This window comes from Bos indicus x Bos taurus, chromosome 17 (genome assembly GCF_003369695.1).
Source record: "Bos indicus x Bos taurus breed Angus x Brahman F1 hybrid chromosome 17, Bos_hybrid_MaternalHap_v2.0, whole genome shotgun sequence".
Lineage (NCBI taxonomy): Eukaryota > Metazoa > Chordata > Mammalia > Artiodactyla > Bovidae > Bos > Bos indicus x Bos taurus.
Window position 1 is genome coordinate 17,012,179 of NC_040092.1, and position 24,960 is coordinate 17,037,138.

The 24,960-nt window shown below is 43.8% G+C and overlaps 1 protein-coding gene across 2 annotated transcripts in view; it reads left to right on the plus strand.

Annotated features, from left to right (window-relative positions):
• The window catches only part of TMEM233 (transmembrane protein 233), a 53,081-nt gene extending 32,382 nt beyond the window's left edge, over window positions 1-20,699 (plus strand). Inside the window, exons 2-3 of one of the 2 annotated variants that reach the window (XM_027566746.1) lie at window positions 1,938-2,078; window positions 20,582-20,699. In XM_027566746.1, coding sequence (XP_027422547.1) covers window positions 1,938-2,078 — 141 coding nt within the window. In that variant the 3' untranslated portion in view covers window positions 20,582-20,699. Of the gene's footprint in view, window positions 1-1,937; window positions 2,079-13,415; window positions 15,394-20,581 lie in introns of those variants that run through there. The other variant, XM_027566745.1, reaches the window with a different exon arrangement.
• The last annotated feature ends 4,261 nt before the right edge of the window (window positions 20,700-24,960 follow it).

Below are 24,960 nucleotides of genomic sequence, written 5' to 3' on the forward strand. Positions count from 1 at the left end.
AACATAGATGAACCTTGAGGACATTATGCTTATCGAGATAAGCCAATCATAGAAGACAACCATTGTATGAGTCAACTCATAAAATTCCTAGAGTAGTCAAATCCATAAGAACAGGACATAGAATGGTGATTGCTAGGGGCTGGGAATGGGGAGGAGTGGTGGGAAGAATGAGGAGTGAGTGTTTAATGAAAACAGAGTTTCAGTTTGAGATGATTAATGACAGTGATATTTGCACAACATGAATGTACTTAGTGCCATTGAATTGTACACTCAACAGTGGTAAATTTTATGTCAGGCACATTTTACCACAATGTCTACTTTAAAAAACTGGTGTCTGGCTCCTACACCAGTTAAATTGAAGTCTCTCCAGAATAGGGCCAAGCCTGTGGCATTTATTTTTAATACTATCCAAGTGTTTCTGATGGACACACAGGGTTAAGAATTCAGGTTAAGAATTCAGGATGCAGGGTTCTGGAGTTCTCCCTGCCGGCAGCCCCTGGCATCATTTCAAGCTCTCACTCTCCCATTCACACAAGAGGCCTGATAGCAAGACTCCCTGGGGAGGCAAGTCTCCCAGCCTGTTGCTAAGATGGCCCAGATCCAAGAATTAATGGAAGGTTCCGGAAGCAGAAAGCTCTGTGGTTTACTGGGAGTTTCTCTGGCTTGTAATTGTCTGCATATGCCTCATTCCTCTTCATAGTCCACGAAGAAGGGTGATTATTACTGAAGTGCTGTGCTTTCAGAGTCAAGAATAGAGGTTCCCACGGAAACCTGCAATTCATGGCATGGATCGAATCATTCTATCCCTAACTTACAAATGCAGATTTCCAGTCTTCTTTGGGCTACAGCACAGCTTTGGGGGAAGTCTCGGCAGTGGGAGTTATGATAAAGAGGGCTTATAATAAGAGAGAGGGATAGCATCTGACCTTCAGCTCAGCAGCAAGGACTCTCTGAGCACCTCTCCTTTGCCTGGGGCTCCAGGATGCCATCAGTGAACTCATATTCTGTAGGAAAACTGATGTATTCATCACCCATTCAGCCAATACAGATTTCTTGAGTTCCTACAATGGACCAGACATCTCTCCAAAGGGCACAGAAGATTCTGTGCCTTTGCACAAGGATACCATCTTGAGCCTAGTGATACCCTGCATCATGGAGATGTCTGGAGAAACTCGGTGGAGAGAGCAGGATGGCTGGGAAATTGGGAAGTGGCTGCTGCTACCTAACAGTCAGTACAGAAGTTTCCCAGTATTCTAACAGCTGAGGAGGCTGTGTGAGTAGGTGCCAGGTGTGTGACAGTTTGGCTTCAGCAAAAGAGTGAACAGGTCAGCCAGGGTCCCTGACCTTCTAGCATAAGGAGCAGGCAATCTTTTTCTGTCATGGACCAAATAATAAATATTTTAGGACTTGTAAGCAATACGCTGTCTGTCCCAGCTACTCATTTCTGTTGTTATAACATGAAAGCAGCTACAGACAGTAGTAAACAAATGATTGTGACTGTATTCCCTACAGACTTTGTTTACAAAAATCACAGGCTGGATTTGGCCTATGGGCCATGGCTTGCAGACCCCTGTTCTAATGGATGAGACAGATGTACCCATTCATCCTTTCAGCATACAAATATTTACTGCATATCATCTACATGACAAATATTGCATTGGACAGTGGTATACTGTGCTAAACAAGGAGACAATGGTCCCTGCTCGCATAACACTTACACTCTAATGGGAGAGGCCAAATCATTCTTTTCAATATGCTAAGGTAAATATTAAGATGAAAGTAATCAGGAACTACAGAAGAGGACGTTAACTCAAACTGGGAGTTCAGGGAAGACTTCCTGGAGGAGGTGGTAACCATGCCACTGGCTCAGATCAACCTGGGAAACCATGTCTTTCCTTGTGGGTTGTCATCACCAGCTCTTCCCTTGTGTCCCCCAGGCTCAGAACAGCTATGAGGATGGAGACATCGAAGGATCCAAGCGGCTTGGAAGGAATGCCAAGTGGGTGGCCGTCGCCTCCATCGTTATTGGCCTTCTCGTCATTGCTATTTCTTGTACAGTTCACTTCACTTGGAAATAGGTAAGCTTTTCTGGTTTTATTAATATTTATTTTTATTTGGCTGCGCCAGGTCTTAGTTGCGGCACATGGAATCCATCTTTGTTGCAGAATGCAGGATCTTTAGTTGCAGCATGCAAGCTCTTAGTTGTGGCATGCGGGACATTTAGTTGCAGCATGCGGAATCTAGTTGTGGCAAGAGGGATCTTTAGTTGTGAAATGCGGAATCTTTAGTTGCAGCTTGTGGGATCTGGTTCCCCGACCAGGGATCAAACTCAGGCCCCCTGTATTGGGAGTGCAGAGTCTTTGTCACTGGACCTCCAGGGAAGTCCTCTAAGGTGCCTTTTCTTGAAAAGCCCACTGGAAACTGCTAGGATAGGTTAGATTGTGCTCCAGTAGCAGTCTCAAACAAAAGGGTTTTCATCTTTATTCACTACTATTCCACAGGCCACATGGGTTTGCAGAAAGTCTCTCCTCCACACAGTCCCTCAGGGTCCAGACTACACCATCTTGTAGCTGCTCTGTCTGAAACAGGAGTCAACAAACTTCTCCTGTAAAGGGCCAGATGATAAATATTTTAGGCCACTATTAACGTCTCAGTTGCAACTACTTAACTCTGCATTTTAGCACAGAAGCAGCCATATCCAATCTATAAATGCATTAATGTGGCTGTGTGTGATAAAGCTTTATTTATAAAAAACAGGGAGCTGGCCCATGGCTCATAGTTTTCCAGCCTCTGATCTAGAACATGAGGGCTTCTCAGGCTAAGACAGGAGAGAGGAAAAGCCAGAGAATCCCACATGGGTTTTCACTGCCTCAGCCCTGGAGCGATACTTGTCACTTAGGCTCATATTTGATCGACTAACACCAGTCACATAGTTCCACCTAACTGTAAGAGAGTGGGAAGTGTATGACAATAAGTGGAACTTTAAGGTTATCACTTGCTCTGCCTTAGCATCTAATCTGCTAAATGATTTCCTACATGACACTGCATCCAACTAGCCTGACTGTTCTTAGTTTAAGAACAGAAGGGTCTCTGCCTATGTTTGGTATTTTCAGTGAGCTCTCGTCTCACAAAGAGATGATGTTTCTCTCTGGATCAGGACAAATTTATTCTGATTTCTCCAGCCAGTGGAGATGGGCTCCATCCACTAGAACCACTGATACTTTCCATCAGAGTTTTGCCAAAGGGCAAGGTAGTGTGATGGACAACCAGGATCTGGGAATGACAAGCCCAGATTCATCTCTGTCTCACTGTGTAACTCCTGGCCAAACAGATAAGAATTCAGAAACCCTTCCACTCTTCTCTCATAGCAGCACTGTTCCTCCAACACCATTTCCCTCAAGCTGGGAAGATCAGTCTTTTTGACCTGGTTTCAGGAAGGGGCCCATTGGGTGGGTATGGGAGGAAGGGGACACCTTTTAGATCAGCCAAGCCCACCTTGGCAACCAAGAGGGTAGTGGATGTCCCAGTGGGTCGACTTACTATCAGACAAGCCAGATCCATGAGCAATCAGGGGCCGCTGGGTGGAGGAGGAGATATCAAAATAGGAAGTGTCATAAAGGAAAAAATATGATCTCTTTTGACCAAAAGAGAGGAGAAAAAGACACTAAGATGTCAAAAGCACCTCAAAGTGTCTTGCCTACAAGATGGCAAATTGATGATGTTGGCCTGTGAAGGAGAAGGCAGTTGAAAGATAGATAAGAACACACCCAACTTTCCTCTTTAATGGAAGGGTAATGTGCTTGCATGTGTGACCATGGGGCCATGGGGTGTGGGGTAACACGGTGCAGGTTTGGGACCAGACTTCCTTGGCACAAGTACCTGCCCCCTTTACCACTTTCTTACTGTGAGACCTTCTGCCAACTGCTTGCCTCCCTCAGCTTCAGTTTCTTCCCCTTTAAACTGGGGTTTATAATTGTACCCATTTAATAAACCTGCTGTGAAGGTTAATAAGATGATGCACAGAATGTGTGTAGGTTGGCATCTGTTCCTTTTCAGTGCATAAAGAAATACAAACCATTTGTTAATTATTACTGTGATTATCAGCATGACTGGAGGAAGGACCTCAAAGAGTTCAAGATGCTATTGAACTGAGTTTAGGGCTTTGAATAGATGAGCCAAACTCGAAGGATGGTGTTCCGGGTAAATAAGGCCAAGTCCTGGTGTAACTCCTGGGGACTTGTGAAAATACATACTGCCCAGATCAGTGTTTGAGCTAAGTGGTGATAATAATAGCAACTGACACTGACCTAGAACTCACCATATGCCAGGTACTGTTCCACGCTCTCACATGAATTAAATCTCACTGAGTCCTCACAACAACCCCAGGAAGTAGGTGATATTATCCCCATTTTTTGCAGATGAAGAAACAGAGGCTCAGAGAAATGAGGCTACTTGCCTGATATCTCGCAATTAATTAGTAGAAAAGACTGAGGGTGAGCCCGGGGTAACCTGGCTCTGGAAAATGTTTGTTGTTATTGTTGTTTTGCTATGCCAGGTCTTAGCTGAGGCCCGCAGAATCTTCGATCTTTGTGGCAGCATGCAAGATTTTCTTTTAGTTGTGGCATAAGAAATCTAGTTTCCTGACCAGGGATTGAACCCAGGCCCCTTGCATTGGGAGCACAGAGTCTCAGCCACTGAATTGCCAGAGAAGTTCCTGGAAGCTGTTGTTAACCACACCACCTCACAACCTCTAAGCCAGCACATCCTTTCTAGTACATGCACTAACAAAGGCCAGTAGATGGCTCTTACCTTGTGGATAACTCTAGAATTATAACTACAATGCTGGTGCCTTGAGGTTCCAACCCGCCAGAAGAACATGATGAGTTAGGGCCAAGGGTAAGAAAATCAAAGGGCTGCAGGAGTGAGGCAGGGAACATATTATACATGCATGAAGCAGGTTGATCGGGAACAGTGGGGACTGTGGTGAGAAGAGGAGCACAGTTTAAAGGGAGCAGCCACCACTCTGCTCCTGCTGGTTGTCACCACTTAGAACGCAGACCTTATGGGCCCATTTTCCAAAAAACATTGGAAAGTTGGGTCTTTATTTAAAAATCTCCTGATTTTTAGATGTTGACCACCAATTCACACAGTTTAAACACATGATGAGGGCCCCAAACAAAACAAAAACATACAAAAATCACACCTGCAACCTGGACATTATCTACTTTATAGAGTTTCTGGTGGACAATATGGCTTTCAAAGTTCAGTTTGCCTATTAGATTCCAGGCAAGAAGTTTCACTGGGGACCCAGAAGTCTTCCTCCATTGAGGGAGTTCTCCACATGAGGACTTCCTCCATTCTCAGTAAGAATGTTTCTGTATGCAGGTGAAGCTCTGATGTTTGTATCCTTGTGATTGAGGTTTTGTTAGTAGTAGTAATGAAGGATAGGAGAGGAGGTCACCTCTCCATTGCTTCTCCCTGATGGGAAGTGTTTCACAGTGGTTAGAGACTGGCCCTCAGCACTCTTTTTGCCAGGACTCAAATCCTAGCTCTACCACCCAGACCACTCTGGCATGTTTTTTTTTTAGTATTTACTTTGATCTTACCTATTTATTTGGCTGCACCAGCTCTTAGTCACGGCACACAGGATCTTCAGTCTTCATTGCTGCATGTGGGATATTTAGTTGCGGTGTGCAGGATTTTTTTTAAGTTGTGGCAAGCAGCATCTTCTAGTTGTGGCACACAGGATCTTTAATTGTGGCATATGAACTCTAGTTGCGGCATGTGAAATCTAATTCCCTGGCCAGGGATCGAACCCAGGCCCCCTGCATTGAGAGTCCAGAGTCTTAGCCACCCTACCATCAGGGAAGTCCCACCCTGGCAAGGAAGCTTCCTGTGCCTCAATTTGCCTCTCTATAAAGTGAGGATAGAATTGTTTCCCCATCTGTATGGTCAGGTTCCCTTTAGCTACTTTTCCTTCTGTGGTATCCAAAAAAGCAAAAATGTTTTCCAGAGTTAGAATTCCACAGAGAAACTAAAATTTAAAAGCTTTGTCGTGTGTGTGTGTGCATGTGTATGAGACAGTAAGAAACTAGACCTCAGTGAATGAAATCAGTTCTGTTTTCCTTTAAAACCAATAATAAGACCCGATTTCTCAGTAATCCTTTGAAATAAATTTCCCAGCCTGGCTTACTGGAAGAATTGAACCAAATTGTGGAATTACTAAAGTAGAGGTTCCCAAACTTTGGGCTGCAGAAGACTTACCTGGGGAGTTTTAAAAGAGTTAGACATCTGAGCCCTACCTCAAAGGATTCCAACTCACTGAGTCATAAGCGAGGACCAAGAATCTGCATTTTCAAGCTCCCCACTCTCTCCCAAAGACTCTGCTGCAGGTGATTAGAACACTCTGCCAGTCTTCCTTCCTCCCAAATCGAAAAGGAAGAACACACTAATAGCACTAGCCATTAACAGAGTGGTCAGTTTTCATTTACATCAGCAAACTCGTCATCCTAACATGTTATATCAAACTCAAGGCCAAGGACGGGAATCATTTTACCACCCAGGAGGTGTACCCGCAGAGAGACGCTTTTGTAACAATCAAAGCAAGGACCTCCGTGGAGGGGCTGGGAAAATCTGACTTTAGAGAAGGCCTAGCCTAGAGGCAAGACCAAAAGCTTTGAGTATGTCAGTTTCCTGTATTTCATTTAAAAAAAAAAAAAAAAACTGTCTGAAATCTCCTACTATCTTTTAAAAACTTAAGTCCTGCAAAAAGGGCTTCCCATGTAGCTCAGTGGTAAAGAATCTGCCTGCCAATGCAGGAGACGCGGGTTCAATCCCTAGGTCAGAGAGATCCCCTGGAAGAGGAAATAGCAACCCACTCCAGTGTTCCTGCTAGGATAATCCCATAGACAGAGGACCTTGGTGGGCTACAGTCCATGGGGTCACAAAGAGTTGGACATGACTGAGCACATGTGCCTTTATGTGTGTGTATATATGTGTGTGTGTGTGTATATATATATTCCTTACCCTTATTAAGAAAACCATAACCAATCTCTTCTCTCTCAAATGATTGAAATCTCTGGTGGTTCACTTTCTTGGAACAGATTCAGGTCATGATAGTCTTCACCCAAGCTCATATGAAAGTCTCATTCATCCTAATTTTTTTTTTCCTTCCAGCTTTATCAAGATTTAATTGACATACAGCACTGTATAAGTTTAAGGTGTGCAGCACAATGAGTTGACTTACATACACCATGAAATGATTATCACAGTAAGCTTAGTGAATACCTATCAGCTCATATAGATACAGAAAGAAACAGAAAATTTTTCCTTGTGATGACAACTCTCAGAATTTGCTCTTTTAGACCACTTTCATATATAACACACAGCCGCGTTTATCGCATTATATCTTATACTTATCTTATAACTAAAGTTTGTACCTTTTGACCCCCACCATCCAGTTATCCCTCCCCTCAGAACCTGCCTCCAGTAACCACAAATATGATCTCTTTTTGTATCACCTATCCTAATTTTACAGGATATCTCTGTAAGTCATGTGGTGGTTGGAGCAAAGAAAGCTAAGAGTTTGATGACATCAAATCTGTTAGAACTGGGAATTACTGAACTCAAATTTATTCAACAGTTTGGGATAGAATGCTGAGCTAGCAGGAGAGAAGTGCTCTGTTCATATGGAATCAGAAACTTGCAGTCTCTTGGAGTTATCAAATTCCCTGTTCACAGGTTGCTAGGGAAAGTAGAGAAATGAATCACAGAGGTGAAACATTTAAATACTGCAGCCATCTGTTTATTGATCCTGATTTTTCGCATCCTCAGCCAAAAACAACAAGTCTGCAGACTTTTACTTTCTGCTGGCATCTGAGGATTCAAGCAAGGTTAGGCTATTCTTGTCATGTTCCACAAAGCACAGGTCTCACCTGTGACAGATCCAGCGGGGATGCTTGTGAAAATACAGATTCCCAGACCCACAATCAAAACTCCGAATGTCCCTGAAACCTGCATTATCACAGCATTGCTAACCCCCAAAACCTAGTTCTAAGTATTCTAATGTTGTAAAAACACTATACTAAAGCTTTGCCTCTAATGGAGAACATTCTTTTTTTTTTTTGGACTGTGCCAGATCTTAGTTCTGGCACTTAGGATCTTTTCTTCTTTGCAGCAACAGGGCCCTTTAGTTGTGGCATGCAAATTCTTAGTTGTAGCATGTGGGATCTGGTTCCCTGACCAGGGATTAAACCCCCCTGCATTGGGAGTATGGGGTCTTAACCACTGGACCACCAGGAAAGTCCCTAATGGAGAGCAGTTTTATATATTAATAGGTAGACGTAGGCTGCAAAGTAAGACTTTTTCACATTCCTAAGCCACCTGGAAGAAGCTTCAGTGATTGCTACTTCCCCTGCCCTACCTCCTAGAAAGTTTACACATCTCCCAAGTCTCCTCTTTCTTCTCTCCTTGTGATCATGCTCATGGTTGAATTCAGTGGAACTCCTTTAGCACAAAATCAGTTGACCAAACCTGGGTGTGAGGGACACCAGTGTTGTCTGCCACAAATACAATAAATGACAACCAGTGGAGCTGCTTCTTACTCAGGGGTGAAGTTATAATGTCGGGGCATCAGGTGAGCTTTGAATAATCAAAATTAATCTTGGACGTATCTATAGGAGGGTACCCTATTTGAGAGTCACACAGCGTCTCCTGATCACCCCAATATAGCCAGTGTTCCCTCCACTGTGGGGACGGATACTGTCCTTGGGTCGAACACCAGCTGAGGTTGTTGGCTGTTTAGGGCTCGTGTCGTATGTTCAAACACTGGAACCACATTCTGAGCTCAACAGGAATCCTATACCCATTCATACTCATAAGCATTGAGCAGCCTGGTGGCCAGTATCTCCATTTCAACAGTTGCTTTTTTTCTCTTTGAAAAATACGAATAGTTTATTTCTGTAAGTTAAATACACATACATTTTACTTTCACTGACTTTACATCCCTAGGTGGCCTTGTAGGTACCTAAAGAGCCAAGCACACTCCCACCACGTATTAAAAACACTTGCTTGTCATTCTTAGCAATAAGAGACATTATGTTCCAAAGTTCCATTAAAGAAGAACTTGACTTCTAAGGTTAAGGATCCCATGACTATCTCCTATTAGCAGGTTCAGAGTTGGCAGATATGAACCCATTCTCTACTGGTAAAGCTTCTACATTATAAGGAGACTGAAACGAGTTCTTCCTGACCTCAGCATATCCTCCCTTTGCATTAGAAGGGAAGTAAGAATAAAGTCTATGCCCCAACCAGTAATGCTGAAGAAGCTGAAGTTGAATGGTTCTCTGAAGACCTACAAGACCTTTTAGAACTAACACCCAAAAAAGATGTCCTTTTCATTATAGGGGACTGGAATGCAAAAGTAGGAAGTCAAGAAACACCTGGGGTAACAGGCAAATTTGGCCTTGGAATACAGAATGAAGCAGGGCAAAGACTAATAGAGTTTTGCCAAGAAAATGCACTGGTCATAGCAAACACCCTCTTCCAACAACACAAGAGAAGACTCTACACATGGACATCACCAGATGGTCAACACCGAAATCAGATTGATTATATTCTTTGCAGTCAAAGATGGAGAAGCTCTATACAGTCAACAAAAATAAGACCAGGAGCTGACTGTGGCTCAGATCATGAACTCCTTATTGCCAAATTCAGACTTAAATTGAAGAAAGTAGGGAAAACCACATACCATTCAGGTATGACCTAAATCAAATCCCTTATGATTATATAGTGGAAGTGAGAAATAGATTTAAGGGCCTAGATCTGATAGATAGAGTGCCTGATGAACTATGGACTGAGGTTCGTGACATTGTACAGGAGACAGGGATCAAGACCATCCCCATGGAAAAGAAATGCAAAAAAGCAAAATGGCTGTCTGGGGAGGCCTTACAAAGAGCTGTGAAAAGAAGAGAAGCGAAAATCAAAGGAGAAAAGGAAAGATATAAGCATCTGAATGCTGAGTTCCAAAGAATAGCAAGAAGAGATAAGAAAGCCTTCCTCAGTGATCAATGCAAAGAAATAGAGGAAAACAACAGAATGGGAAAGACTAGAGATCTCTTTAGGAAAATGAGAGATACCAAGGGAACATTTCATGCAAAGATGGGCTTGATAAAGGACAGAAATGGTATGGACCTAACAGAAGCAGAAGATATTAAGAAGAGGTGGCAAGAATACACAGAAGAACTCTACAAAAAAGATCTTCACGACCAAGATAATCACGATGGTGTGATCACTGACCTAGAGCCAGACATCCTGGAATGTGAAGTCAAGTGGGCCTTAGAAAACATCACTACAAACAAAGCTAGTGGAGGTGATGGAATTCCAGTTGAGCTCTTTCAAATCCTGAAAGATGATGCTGTGAAAGTCCTGCACTCAATATGCCAACAAATTTGGAAAACTCAGCAGTGGCCACAGGACTGGAAAAGGTCAGTTTTCGTTCCAATCCCAAAGAAAGGCAATGCCAAAGAATGCTCAAACTGCCACACAATTGTACTCATCTCACATGCTAGTAAAGTAATGCTGAAAATTCTCCAAGCCAGGCTTCAGCAGTATGTGAACCATGAACTTCCGGATGTTCAAGCTGGTTTTAGAAAAGGCAGAGGAACCAGAGATCAAATTGCCAACATCCGCTGGATCATGGAAAAAGCAAGAGAGTTCCAGAAAAACATCTATTTCTGCTTTATTGACTATGTCAAAGCCTTTGACTGTGTGGATCACAATAAACAGTGGGAAATTCTGAAAGAGATGGGAATATCAGACCACCTGACCTGCCTCTTGAGAAATCTGTATGCAGGTCAGGAAGCAACAGTTGGAACTGGACATGGAACAACAGACTGGTTCCAAATAGGAAAAGGAGTACGTCGAGGCTGTATATTGTCACCCTGCTTATTTAACTTATATGCAGAGAACATCATGAGAAACGCTGGACTGGAAGAAACACAAGCTGGAATCAAGATTGCCGGGAGGAATATCAGTAACCTCAGATATGCAGATGACACCACCCTTATGGCAGAAAGTGAAGAGGAACTAAAAAGCCTCTTGATGAAAGCAAAAGAGGAGAGTGAAAAAGTTGGCTTAAAGCTCAACATTCAGAAAACGAAGATCATGGCATCCGGTCCCATCACTTCATGGGAAATAGATGGGGAAACAGTGGAAACAGTGTCAGACTTTATTTTTTGGGGCTCCAAAATCACTGCAGATGGTGACTGCAGCCATGAAATTAAAAGACGCTTACTCCTTGGAAGGAAAATTATGATCAACCTAGATAGCATATTCAAAAGCAGAGACATTACTTTGCCAACAAAGGTCCATCTAGTCAAGGCTATGGTTTTTCCTGTGGTCATGTATGGATGTGAGAGTTGGACTGTGAAGAAAGCTGAGTGCTGAAGAATTGATGCTTTTGAACTGTGGTGTTGGAGAAGACTCTTGAGAGTCCCTTGGACTGCAAGGAGATCCAACCGGTCCATTCTGAAGGAGATCAGCCTTGAGATTTCTTTGGAAGAAATGATGCTAAAGCTGAAACTCCAGTACTTTGGCCACCTCATGCGAAGAGTTGACTCATTGGAAAGGACTCTGATGCTGAGAGTGGTTGGGGGCAGGAGGAGAAGAGGACGACAGAGGATGAGATGGCTGGATGGCATCACTGACTCAATGGATGTGAGTCTGAGTGAACTCTGGGAGTTGGTAATGGACAGGGAGGCCTGGCGTGCTGCAATTCATGGGGTCACAAAGAGTTGTGCACGACTGAGCAACTGAACTGAACTGAACTGAAGAATAAATATCATGAGGGGTAGGAAGCAAGAAGCTGCTCTTACAAAAGCATAAGAGCAAATCTCTCTTATTCTTTGTATTATTGGCTGATGTAAGGCTTCCTTCCTGGCAATTGTTTTGCACAGATGTCTTCAGAGAATTTTTGTGATTCCATGATGAAAAATGGGAAACATTACCTGTTTCCAGAAGATCAGAAAGGCCTTTCTTGTTGGTTCAGATAAGTTGTGATAAAGATAAGTCAGACCTAAGTCATCAACAATGGAAAGATTTTTGCTTTGAAAAGGATGTAAGATGGTGGGATATTGATGAAGAAGAATATTGATGAAGAATAAACATGAAAAAGGTGTTCATAAAAAAGAAAGAAAAAATTTGATGGAAGACTGAAGAAGTTTTTTAAAAAGTAAACCAAAAAAAGATGTTCGATTTCTCCAGTAGCCGGATAACTCAAGGTAACAATGACATACTAGATGTCCATACACACACACACACATGATAATATCAAGGTTGGTGAGAGTGTGAAGACCAGGATACCACACTGTTGGTGGAACAGTACATTGGCACAGTCTTTCAGAAGGTCATTTTCTAAAATCTCTGTGCCTACTTGCCCAGCAGTCTACTTCTCAGTGTCACAAAAAGGCATTTAAAACACATGAAAATCCCCAATGCCCAGCGCCCAGCCTGGACCAGCTAAAATAGAATCTCCAGTGATAGGGCAGGGCATCAATCGGTTTAGGGCCCTCCAGATGATTCAAATGTGATGCCCAGGGATGAGAACCAAGGATATGCAATGATGCTCATGGCAGCTCCACTTGATATAAGGGAAACCTTGAAACAGCCTAAATGTCCAAGAGTGGGAGAACAGTTAAATACACACTGATTCATTCATAGGATGGAATACGATACTGCAATTTAAATATGAAAATACCTCCCTTACTATGGCTTTATAAGACCCCAAAGGATCTAGTTGCTGCTTCTCTATCCACATCTCCCAGCCCTTGCTCCCTCCCTCCTCCGCTTCAACTGCACTGAATTCCTCTTCTTTGAGCAACACAAGCATGCCACGGTGCCTTTGCACTTGCTGTCCCTCTTCCTGGAATTGTATTCCTCCTGATATTTGCATGGATTGTTCCCATCTCTCCTTGAGATGCTCCTGTCTAACTACAGCTGTGATTTAAATGTAGAGGAAAATGCCTGGAGGGTGCACCCCAAATGTTAACAGTGCTGCTAACCCTTGAGGAGGAGTGTAAGATTCAGAAAGCCTCAGGGCCCATGATTGTGCCTACATCTGTATCATTTGGGTTTTTGCATGTGCAACATGTAAAACATATGTTCCCAAGTAAGATATATTTTTCAAAAAGAAGCCAGTGCTTAGACTCAAAAGTGTGCAAAGCTGCTAGTCCATGTCAGCACTGGGTGAATTAGAGTACTAGCCATTGAAGAGGGAAGCCCTTGCTGAAGAGGCTCTACGCTCTCTTCTCTCTCTCTTTGTCTTTTCTTCTCCCCTGCCATCCCCTCTGCACCCCCCGTCCCACCATCTGTTTGTCTGTCTCTCTCACTCTCACTCACTCTGTCTCTTGTACACGCAGAGCCTGAACAGCCAGCAGTCAGCCACGAGCATGGAGGATGGACCTCATCCACACACACCCCAGAGGAGTTTTTGAGGAATGGATCCTTGACTTCAGACTGTGAGATCTTTTCCTCCAGGACTCTCCAGAGGCAGGTCCCTGGCAAATGAGCTAAAACCAGAAAGAACAGCAGGCAACAACAACAAAAAAGTCCAAAATTTAGGAAACCCAGGCAGCAAAGCCAGATCAGCTGAAGCCATTGATTTTTTTTTTTTAAAGAAAATCAAGCCTCACTGTTTCAGTATATCAAAAGCCGTTGTGTCCATGTGTGCGTTCCTCTTCTCCAGAGATGAGCCTCAGAAAATCTCGTTGCTTTTAATGGGGGCAGTCCAGATCCAGGAGGAGAGGGACGTTTTGGGAAGAGTAAAGGATGCTGGTTTGCAGCATGGAGCACATTTGCAGCATGTTTAAAGCCATCGAATAGCGCCTTGTCTCCTTTCATTTTTACATGTTGTAGCTTCACTTTGGCCTTTAGCAGCTCCTCCTCCATCTGCTCCATTCCATCATCAAAGATGGGGATGAAGGAGCTTTCTGCTCTTTCGCCTTAGTCTCGCCTGACTCCCTCCCACCAGCCCCTTGCTTGCAGCCCCCATGGGTCAACTTGACCACAACCTCATTTGTCACCTCAGACAGACTCAGACTCTGAGAATGTACTTAGTGGCCATCATAGGTCCATGGGCATCCCTCCCATCCCAGTTTTGGGAATATACTGCCTGTGTTTAATGAACTTACTTCAATCTCTCTCTCTTGAGCAAGTCTCAGGCAAGATCTTTGATTTTCCTGGATGCCACCTGGAAATGCCACCCAATGTATTTATTTTTCTGTCAAATGTAAACCCTGTAGGTGTGACTACTGGTTTAACAATGCCACCATTTTCCTGCCTGCCGGAACACGCTAACCCCGTATGCAAGATATACCCCTGGTGGTGCACAAAGATAACTTTTAGGTCATATGCAGCCACAAGATTAAGTGTCACTAAATCACAAAGAACATTTGCATTTTTCTTTTTCAATCCTGATTACATTTCAGAAAATGTCTCTGTTTAGTGCTCATGGGTCCTCAACACCTTTCTGATTCTTTGGCTTGTTTCCCTTCTTAATAAAGAACAGACCTCAGGTTCAAAGTCTTCTGTTTAGACAAAATTTAATAACTTAATGGGTTTTATTTTCAGTCTATGTATTTTATTGCTTTCCATTTACGAGTCTCCACTTAGGAGTATAATTTTCTTGTCAAATACATTTACTTACAAAAAGAAGTAGACTCAAAGAAAATATTAAGTGGTTAATACAAAAGGTGATAAGGGGGTATATGTTAAAAATAACTTGAAAAACTAGTACTAGAAATCATGAAAATAACCTTCCTAAGCAAAAGAAAAGGCAGCTTATTCTAAGTGAAAGAACAAGTGTCTAAATCAAAACACCTGAGTTTCAATACCTTCTTTGCCACTATCTATCTATTCAAGCAGGCTTTAGGCAAGTTTCTTAGCCTTCTGTGCCTCAGATTTCTTCATCTGGAAAATGGAGATAAGAACACCTGCCTACTTATCTTGGAGTGGTCAGTATGATAATTAATTACCATGATAGATACGATTGCCCCAGAGGGAAAATTCTAAGTGTTACACAAATACAAAGCATTGTTCTTAGATGATTGTGGATCCCAGGCATTTGTTAAAAACCCTAGACCCTCACAAAAATAAACACGGGTGGACCACCTGTCATTTCACCCAGACATCTGTCATGAGCCAGCACTTGTCCCAGGAGGACATAAACCAGGAATACCAATTCTCAGCACACAGAGATCCCAGCATCATTCCAGTATATGGATCTTGATTTCTGTTCTACACACCTTGTTTTCTGTTTGTTTGTGTTCGAGTTCCTGATCTTTTATCCAAATCAAATGAAGTGTTGCTGAGAGGCAGAATAAAAATGGTTTTAAGAAAGCTGGTTTACCATGGTGTGTACGTTCTGTTTCCTTGGGGTTCCCAACCTTCTTGAGACTCCCATAACCATAATGGGCTCATTCATCCCAGCCTCAGGGAAGACCACAGAGAGGCTGAGGGTTGGGCTAAAGAAAGAAGTGAAAGTGAAGTTGTTCAGTTGTGTCTGACTCTTTGTGACCCCATGGACTGTAGCCTACCAGGTTCCTCAGTCCATGGGAGTTTCCAGGCAAGAATACTGGAGTGGGTGGCCATTTCCTTCTCCATATCTTCCCGACCCAGGGATTGAACCCAGGTTTCCTGCATTGTAGGCAGACAACTTTACTATCTGAGCCACCAGGGAAATCCGAGGGTTGGGCTAGCAAGGTATCAATTCACATCTAGCTTATAGCGTGAAGTGCCCTTCCAGGTGGCACTGAAAGTGTTGGCCCCACTAAAGTCAGAGAGCTCTGGGCTCAAGGTGAGGGTTTGATTTTTTTTTTCCGGGCCCCCAGAGTGAGGTGATGGTCTTCTCCTGCAGAACTCAGATCATGCCTTCTTCACTCCAGAAAGCACAGTTAGAAAATGGATTGGCCAAGAGCCAGGGGACTGTTTCAGCAGCCAGTGGACCAAAAAAAAAAAAGTCTACAGCAAAGAGTTTACTTGTTCATATAGTTGAAAACAAAAATTCCAGAGATAACTTCAGGTATGGCCGGATATTGGTGTTCAGTATTGTTAAGAACATCTCCGTTATCTACTTCTCAACTTCTGAGCACATGTTGGTTTCACAGAGACACAGTGTCTGCCAGCATCTTCAGATTTCTTCCTACCAGCTAAGCAATGTCTATGGAAATAAAGTAACTCTGCCGTAATAGCTACAAGGAGAAAAAGTTTCAATTTGAAGTGATGCAGGATTGATTTGGAGCAGGAACCAAACCATTAGAATGGATACTAGCCATTAACACACAGGTGTGGCCACCCTTTCCAACACAGAGTGACGCAGTGTCCAAGGCTGTGGGGCGCCCTCTCTGGCAGGAAATGAGTCAGGATTCAGCCAGCGAAATGGAGGGTGAAGTCAGCTCCACCCAAACTTTACGGATTGAGAGTGTGGGAAGGGTGGTTTCCCAAAGGAAAACCAAAGTGCTTTTTACCCGAAGAAAGGAGAGACATGCTGAATGGAAAAAAAAAAAACAAAAACAACCACTCTCTGCTTTAAGTAGGCTGCTTCTTACTATGCCTATCACAAGCAGGGTGAAAGTCATCTGCTAGCTTTCTAGACAGTTTCCCCATTGTGCTGTCCCTCGCCTCCATTTCCTCATCAGATCTTAAAATGATAGAGCACCTGTTCAACCATAGAAACTGTGCTAGACTTTGGAGATTCCAATAGGATAGAGACCCTTGGGAACAGTTATCAGGCTAGTGGGGAACAGGACATAGAGAAGCAGAAGGACACATGAGAGTGCTAAGGCAGAGGCAAGGAACAGTGTCATGCAGTCCCTTTGCAGGAGGGAGCACTGACTGTCTCCGCGGGCAAAGCCTCAGGGAGGGAATGTCCCTGACCCGCTGATCTGTGCTTTGCTAAGGGTGATATGGCTACAGCCTTTGAAGTGGCCCTGTCTTTACCCGCAAGTTACAGGCAGAAGCAGATGCAGACATAAAATCGCTGGCCTCAGCTCCTGGATCAGCAAATTATCTCTGGCCCACACCGTGACAGCTGCATTCAGCAAAATAGCGTTGTGCATGTATCTTGATATGTAACTCTAGATCCAGGCTTCTAAATATAAGGGACTGTCTTGGGTTGCTGATTAAAAAAGCATTCTAAGATAGTGTCCACATTCATTGGTTACTACCAATCCTTAAAAAAATTATTCATGGATGTTGAATGTTTGAGCCTGGAGAGTTACCCTATTAAAAATAGGTCCCCGGATCAAGACACTTTGAATTCCAATTTGACAAATACAAAGATGCTTGATACCCAGGCATCACCCATCCATCCCTAGAGAAGGCCCACAGAAAGAAGGAATTCCCTTTCCAACAGATTTATTGATTATTTATTCCAACAGAGATTAATTTATTGAGGGTCAGGAGAGGGAAGTACAGAGTTGACTTGGTGCCTTTGTGTGTGTGTCAGGTAAACCTGCGTTTCATCTTGTGTACCTGTTCGAGACCTCAGATGAGTGGTCAGGTCAGATCTGTGGTGGTCCAGTCAAAGTGTCATAACCACACGCTGGTTCACCAAGGTGCCCTGCCCTTTGGTTTTCCCAAGCCATCTGCTCCTGTCACCACCACCAAGTGTTGATTCCACTGGGTGACATGGAATCCCATGTATGGGGACTGCTTGTGCTCTGGAGCGAGGATATTGACAGAAACTCGGGAAAGGCCAAGTCCTGCCTCTGTAAAGGTGATAGGTGGCCTGATGGCCAGCGTGAAAGTGGACCTAAGACAGATCCCAACATTTAGTAGGTAAGGTAAATATTTCTTAAGCCATTACCAAAGCTCGTCTGAATGATGACAGCGGTCTTCTTAGAGATCTTCTTGTGTGTTTATCTCTGATTGATGCTATATAAACTTGGTGACCTAAAACAATCCACATTTATTTCTTATTTATTTATTTTTATTTATTTGGCTTCCCTGGTGGCTCAGATGTTAAAGAATCTGCCTGTAATGCAGGAGACCTAGGTTCAATCCCTGGTTTGGGAAGATTCCCTGGAGAAGGGAATGGCAACCTACTCCAGTATGCTTGCCTGGAGAATTCCATTGACAGAGGAGCCTGGTGGGCTCCAGTCCATACGGTTGCAAAGAGTCAGACACGACTGAGCAACTAACCACACACACACATTGGTTCACTGGGTCTTAGTTGTGGCATATGGAATCTTGAGTTGCAGCCTGCAGGCTCTTTTCTTAATTTAATTAATTATTTATTTATTTTTGGCTGCGTCGGGTCTTTGTTGCTGGCTTTCTCTGGTTGCCGTGAGCAGGGGCTATTCTGTTGCAGTGCATGGTCTTCTCATTGCAGTGACTTCTCTTGTTGCAGAGCTTGGGCTCTAGGGCACTTAGGGCTTCAGTGTTTGTGGTGCACCAGCTTAGTTGCCCCTTGGCATGTGGAATCCTCCCGGATTAAGAATTAGACCTTAATCTAATCCTGCATTGGCAGGCAGATCCTTCACCACTGGAACACCAGGAAGGTCCTAGCATGTGGGCTCTTAGTTGCAGCGTGTCAGAGCTAGTTCCCTGACCAGGGCTGGCACCCAGGCCCCCTGCATTGGGAGCGTGGAGTCTTAACAGCTGGACCATCAGGGAAGTCCCACAGTCCACATTTATTATCTTACTGTTTTGGAGGTTAAACATCTGCAGCAGATCTCACTGGGCGAAAATGAAGCTGCTGGCAGGCTTGCATTCCTTCCTGCAGGCTCTCAGGGAAAATACCTTTGCTTGACTTTTCCACCCTCTGGAGGCCACCCTCATTTCTTGCTTCCTGGCCTCTTCCCATCTTCAAAATCAGCAAAGGCCACTAGAATGTTTCTCAAGTCATCTCTCTGGTTCTGACTCCTTTGCCTTCCTCTTCCCCATCTAAGGACCCTTATGATAACATTAGACCCACCCAGATAATCCCAGATAATCTGTAATTTAAAGGCAGCTGGTTAGCAACCTTAATTCCATCTGCCACTTAAATTCCTTTGTAGTATTCCTGCTTAGCTCAGTCGGTGAAGAGCCTGCCTGCAATGCTGGAGACAGTTCAATTCCTGGGTTGAGAAGATCCCCTGAAGAAGGAAATGGCAACCCAATCCAGTATTCTTGCTTGGAAAATCCCATGGACAGAGGAGCCTGGCAGGCTACAGTCCATAGATCGCAAGAGTTGGACACAACTTAGCAATCTTTCTTTTCTGTTGTGTAACCTAACACAGGTTCCGGGGATGCCTTTGGGGTTCTTTATTCTGTTCCTGCCACGCCCTGCTTTCACATTCATCCTCCTCCAGCATCAGCACCTCACTTCAGATCAGAGTGATCTCAAAACCTAAATGGGACCACATTCCTCTGCTGAAACGCAACCCATCCACCCAACGGCCATCCGTGCAATTAAAACCCAAACTTTTACCAAGGCCTCCAAAATCAGACCTCTGCTACTTCTTAGATGTCATCTCCTCGTTGTTCAGTTGCTCAGTCATGTCCGACTCTTTGCAACCCCACAGACTGCAACACACCAGGTTTCCCTGTCAACACTTCACCATCTCCCGGAGTTTGCTCAAACTCATGTCCATCGAGTGAGTGATGCCATCCAACCATCTCATCCTCTGTCATCCCCCTTCTCCTCCTGCCTTCAGTTTTTCACAGTATCAGGGTCTTTTCCAGTGAGTCAGCTCTTCGCTTCAGATGGCCAAAGTATTGGAGCTTCAACATCAGTCCTTCCAATGAATATTCAGGGTTGATTTCCTTTAGGATTGACTGGTTTGATCTCCTTGCAGTCCAAGGGACTCTCAAGAGTCTTTTCCAATGCCACAGTTCTAAGGGATTCTCAAGGCAAGAATACTGAAGTGGTTTGCCATTCCCTTCTCCAGTGGACCACATTTTGTCAGAACTCTCAACCATGACCCATCTGTCTTGGGTGGCCCTAAACGGCATAGCTCATAGTTTCATTGAGTTAGAACAAGGCTGTGATCCATGTAGATGTCATTGCCTACCACTGCCCTTACCTCCCTCTGCTATAGCCACTCACTGGCCCATTGGCTGTTCCCCAAACATGCCAAGATCATTCCCGCTACAGGGCCTTTATATGTGCTGTTTCCTCTGCCCGTAATACTGTTTCCCAGATTTTCGTAAGACTGGCTCTTCCTCTTCCTCCAGGTCTCAGCTTCTCAGAAAGAGATGAGCTAACCCCTGTCAAAGGCAGCCACCTACTTCTAGTCCCTCATTAGCATATCACTCTTTTACCTAGAAAAGGATGAAGCCCACAACAGATAACCTACAAATATTGTTGAATGAGTAAACCATTCTTCTTCCTCTGTCCCTTTCCTCTAGCTAATGTCCATTCCTTTGCCTCAGGGTAGGTTGTTGTATTCAAGGAAGCCTTGCATATGCCAATTTTTCAAGAACTTTGGGGTCTCCCTTTGCCTGCTCACGCAGCCTGCAGTTTTACTTTGAGGTCTTATCATGGTGGTAGATACAATAATCAATTGTGTAACGATCTTTTTTTTTTTTTAATTGTCTTTCCCAGCAGACTGTCAGCCCCTAAGAGAACAGGAACCGTGTTAATCTTTTTCACCTCTGCCTTCTTGGTGCCTGGCATTTGGAAGGTTTTTTGTAATTACGTGTTGTCTGTAAGAATGAATAAATACAACTTTCCTCCTTCCTACATGAAAGCTCGTTTTCCTGGTAAAGAGAAGGCGGAGGGGCAATTCAAGCAAACAGCCAGATACTCTGCCTTAGAGAGCAATTTGCATTTTGAGGATTCTTGTCAGACACACGCTTTGGAGAGGAGGGACCGAGACCTACTTGGACAAGGCGAGCTTTCGAGGGAATTACAACCCCGTTCCTCACTGGCCCCAGCTGTCCTTCACGTTTAGGAGTTAGAAAGAAGGGAGGAGTTTGTGAACCGCGTCCTCAGGAATCAGGACAGGCAGATGCCCACAGGGTCTGAGGTTGCCATCTCAAAATAGATACAGGCTCCAGAGCCCCGGACACTGTAACTTTTAAAGATGTTTTACCTCTCTTCTGTTTCTTATGGTAAATAGTAATATAATCCTTAAAATAAAAAAATGTCTATGCTTTTGGTCAGGGGACATCAAAGAATGGGGAGAGTTGAGGAACCAGCATTTTTCCTCTCTAGTCTTGCGAGAAGAGAATTTCAAGTGTTAAAGCAGTCCTGCATTTTTGTTTGTTGGGAGTTTTAAAATTTCTGAATCAATTTCAGTACTGTTCAATGGTCTGTTCATATGGATTTTAAAGATGTGAACTGTAAGTAAGGCAGAGATAGGGCTTCCTAGGTGAGGCCAGTGGTGAAGAATCCACCTGCCAATGCAAAAAAAAAAAAAAGAATGAATAAATAAATAATGAGGGAGAAAGGGGGAAAGAGAAAAGAACCAAAAGTTACCCCATTTTCTTTTACTTTGTTATCAGATTTAAATTTGATTTGGGTCCCATTTTTTTTAATTTTATTTATTTGGCTGTGCTGGGTCTTAGTTGCGGCACACAGGATCTTTAGTTGCAGCATGTGAACTCTTAGTTGTAGCATATGGTCTAGTTCCCTGACCAGGGATCAAACCCAGACCCCCTGCATTGGGACCACAGAGTCTCAGCCACTGGACCAGGAGAGAAGTCCCCTAAACCTGATTGCAGAAGGAAGATGTGATTCACCATGGAATTGGTTCAAAGACCTGTCCTCAAACATTCTCCCTAATTCCTTGATCACTTATTATGCTGGTTTAAAAAACAGAAGTTATGAAAATCCATGTACACCCAGAATTTACGTCACTAAGTTGTGGACCCAAATGAAGCCCGACTTGTGTGGGCTGCTCATGAGGCTTCCTTTGAGTCTTGACTGCCCCCTTGTGGAAGCAATGGACAAGGCTGGTTCTATTGTTCACCTTTAATGAGTGGCATGTTTCTATTGCTTTTTATAACCCTACGTGTCTCTGTAATGGGCTCCAGAAATAAGCTGGAGGGAAACTGCACAGCTCCAACAGAAAAGAAGCATCAGGTTCTTGAATAACTGACTTTCAACCAAACAGAAATGGAGCGAATGCTTTTTAAGGGCTTACATTATGCCAGACACTCTTCTAAGCACTCTGTGCCATATATTCATCACAAGAGCCAACTAAGAGGAAGCCACTATTTATTGTCCACCAACAAGGAAACTGAGGTGTGGGAAGGTTAAGTAACTTGCCTAAGGACCCATGAGGAGAAAGTGGTAGAGGTAGGATTTGAACTTGCATAGTTGGGGCTTCCCTGGTGCCTCAGGTGGTAAAGAATCTGCCTGCCAATGCAGGAGACACAGGTTTGATCCTTGGGTTGGGAAGATTCCCCTGGGGAAGGGAATGGCAACCCACACTAGTATTCTTGCCTGAAGAATCCCATGGACAGAGGAGCCTGGTAGGCTATAGTCCATAGGGCCACAAAGAGTTGGACACGACTGAGCAACAAACACTTTTCACACTTTTAGTCTGGTTCCAAAGCTCCAGCTCCCAATATGACTACTTGCCACTAGCCACTAGTCCAAAGCACTAAATTACAGTCTGTTTGCTTTAAACAGACTTCAATGGCACCCCACTCCAGTACTCTTGCCTGGAAAATCCCATGGACGGAGGACCCTGATAGGCTGCAGTCCATGGGGTCGTGAAGAGTTGGACACGACTGAGCGACTTCACTGTCACTTTTCACTTTCATGCATTGTAGAAGGAAATGACAACCCACTCCAGTGTTCTTGCCTGGAGAATCCCAGGGACGGGGGAGCCTGGTGGGCTGTCGTCTATGGGGTCGCACAGAGTTGGACACGACTGAAGCGACTTAGCAGCAGCAGCAGCAGCATTGGCTGATTTCAAGGGTTATTTTTGAGATAACTCACACCAGGACTCAGTTCTGGCCTCAAAGTTCTCGAAGGCAGTGTAGCATCTCTTTTCCTTGGAAAATGCAAAAGGTGTGTGTGTGTGTACACACGCTTAGTCGTGTCCAACTCTTTGCGACCCCAGAAAAGTGAAAGCGAAGTCACTCAGTTGTGTCCGAATCTTTGCGACCCCATGGACTACAGCCTACTATAGCCTACCAGGCTCCTCCCTCCATGGGATTTTCCAGGCAAGGTTCTGGAGTGGGTTGCTATTTCCTTCTCCAGGGGATCTTCCCCACCCAGGAATCGAACCCGGGTTTCCTGCATTGCAGGCAGATGATTTACCCTCTGAGCCACCAGAGAAGCCCCCAGAGAAGATAGTAAAACCTCAGTGACTGAGAAAGACAGCTTCTGGCTAAATAGAGTTTGTTCTTCAGTCTCTCCATATTCTTCAATTTTCAAAACAGCTCTTTTGCCACCAAAGAAGTTGTTTAACCATTAAAAGAAAAAGTAGAGTAACTATAATAATAATGATTATAGTTATAATTATTATAGTTATAATAATATTAATAGTATTATGGCTCACCATCTGCCAAGTCAGATGGCCAGAGCCAGACATCCTGGAGTCCAAAGTCAAGTGGGCCTTAAGAAGCATCACTTCGAACAAACCTAGTGGAGGTGATGGACTTCCAGTTGAACTATTTCAAATCCAAAAATATGATGCTGTTAAAGTGCTGCACTCAATATGCCAGCAAGTTTGGAAAACTCAGCAGTGGTCATAGGACTAGAAAAGGACAGTTTTCATTCTAATCCCAAAGAAAAGCAATGCCAAAGAATGTTCAAACTACCACACAATTGCACTCATCTCACATGCTAGCAAAGTAATGCTCAAAATTCTCCAAGCGAGGCTTCAACAGTATGTGTACTGAGAACTTCCAGGTGTTCAAGCTGGATTTAGAAAAGGCAGAGGAACCAGAGATCAAATTGCCAACATCCATTGGATCATAGAAAAACCAAGAGAGTTCCAGAAAAATATCTACTTCTGCTTTATTGACTACACCAAAGCCTTTGACTGTGTGGATCACAACAAACTGTGGAAAATTCTTCAAGAGATGGGAATACCAGACCAGCTTCCCTGCCTCTTGAGAAATCTGTATGCAGGTCAAGAAGCAACAGTTAGAACTGAACATGGAACAATGGACTGGTTTGGTTCCAAATTGGGAAAGGAGTACATCAAGGCTGTATACTGTCACCCTGTTTATTTAACTTATATGCAGAGTACATCATGTAAAATGCTGGGCTGGATGAAGCACAAGCTGGAATCAAGATTGCTAGGAGAAATATCAATAACCTCAGATATGCAGATGACACCACCCTTATGGCAGAAAGTGAAGAAACTAAAGAGCCTCTTGATGAAAGTGAAAGAGGAGAGTGAAAAAGCTAGCTTAAACCTCAACATTCAGAAAACTAAGATCATGGCATCTGGTCCCATCACTTCATGGCAAATAGATGGGGAAACAGTGGAAACAGTGTCAGACTTTAGTTTTGGGGGCTCCAAAATCACTGCAGATGGTGACTGCAGCCATGAAGTTAAAAGACGCTTACTCCTTGGAAGAAAAGCTATGACCAACCTGGACAGCATATTAAAAAGCAGAGACATTACTTTGCCGACAAAGATCTGTCTAGTCAAGTCTGTGGTTTTTCCAGTAGTCATATATGGATATGAGAGTTGGACTATAAAGAAAGCTGAGTGCCGAAGAATTGATGCTTTTGAATTATGGTGTTGGAGAAGGCTCTTGAGAGTCCCTTGGACTGCAAGGAGATCCAACAAGTCCATCCTAAAGGAAATCAACCCTGAATATTCACTGGAAGGACTGATGCTGAAGCTGAAACTAAGAACTGACTCATTTGAAAAGACCTTGATGCTGGGAAAGATTGAAGGTGGGAGGAGAAGGGGACAACAGAGGATGAGATGGTTGGATGGCATCACAGACTCAACGGACATGAGTTTGAGCAAGCTCTGGGAGTTGGTGATGGACAGGGAAGCCTGGCGT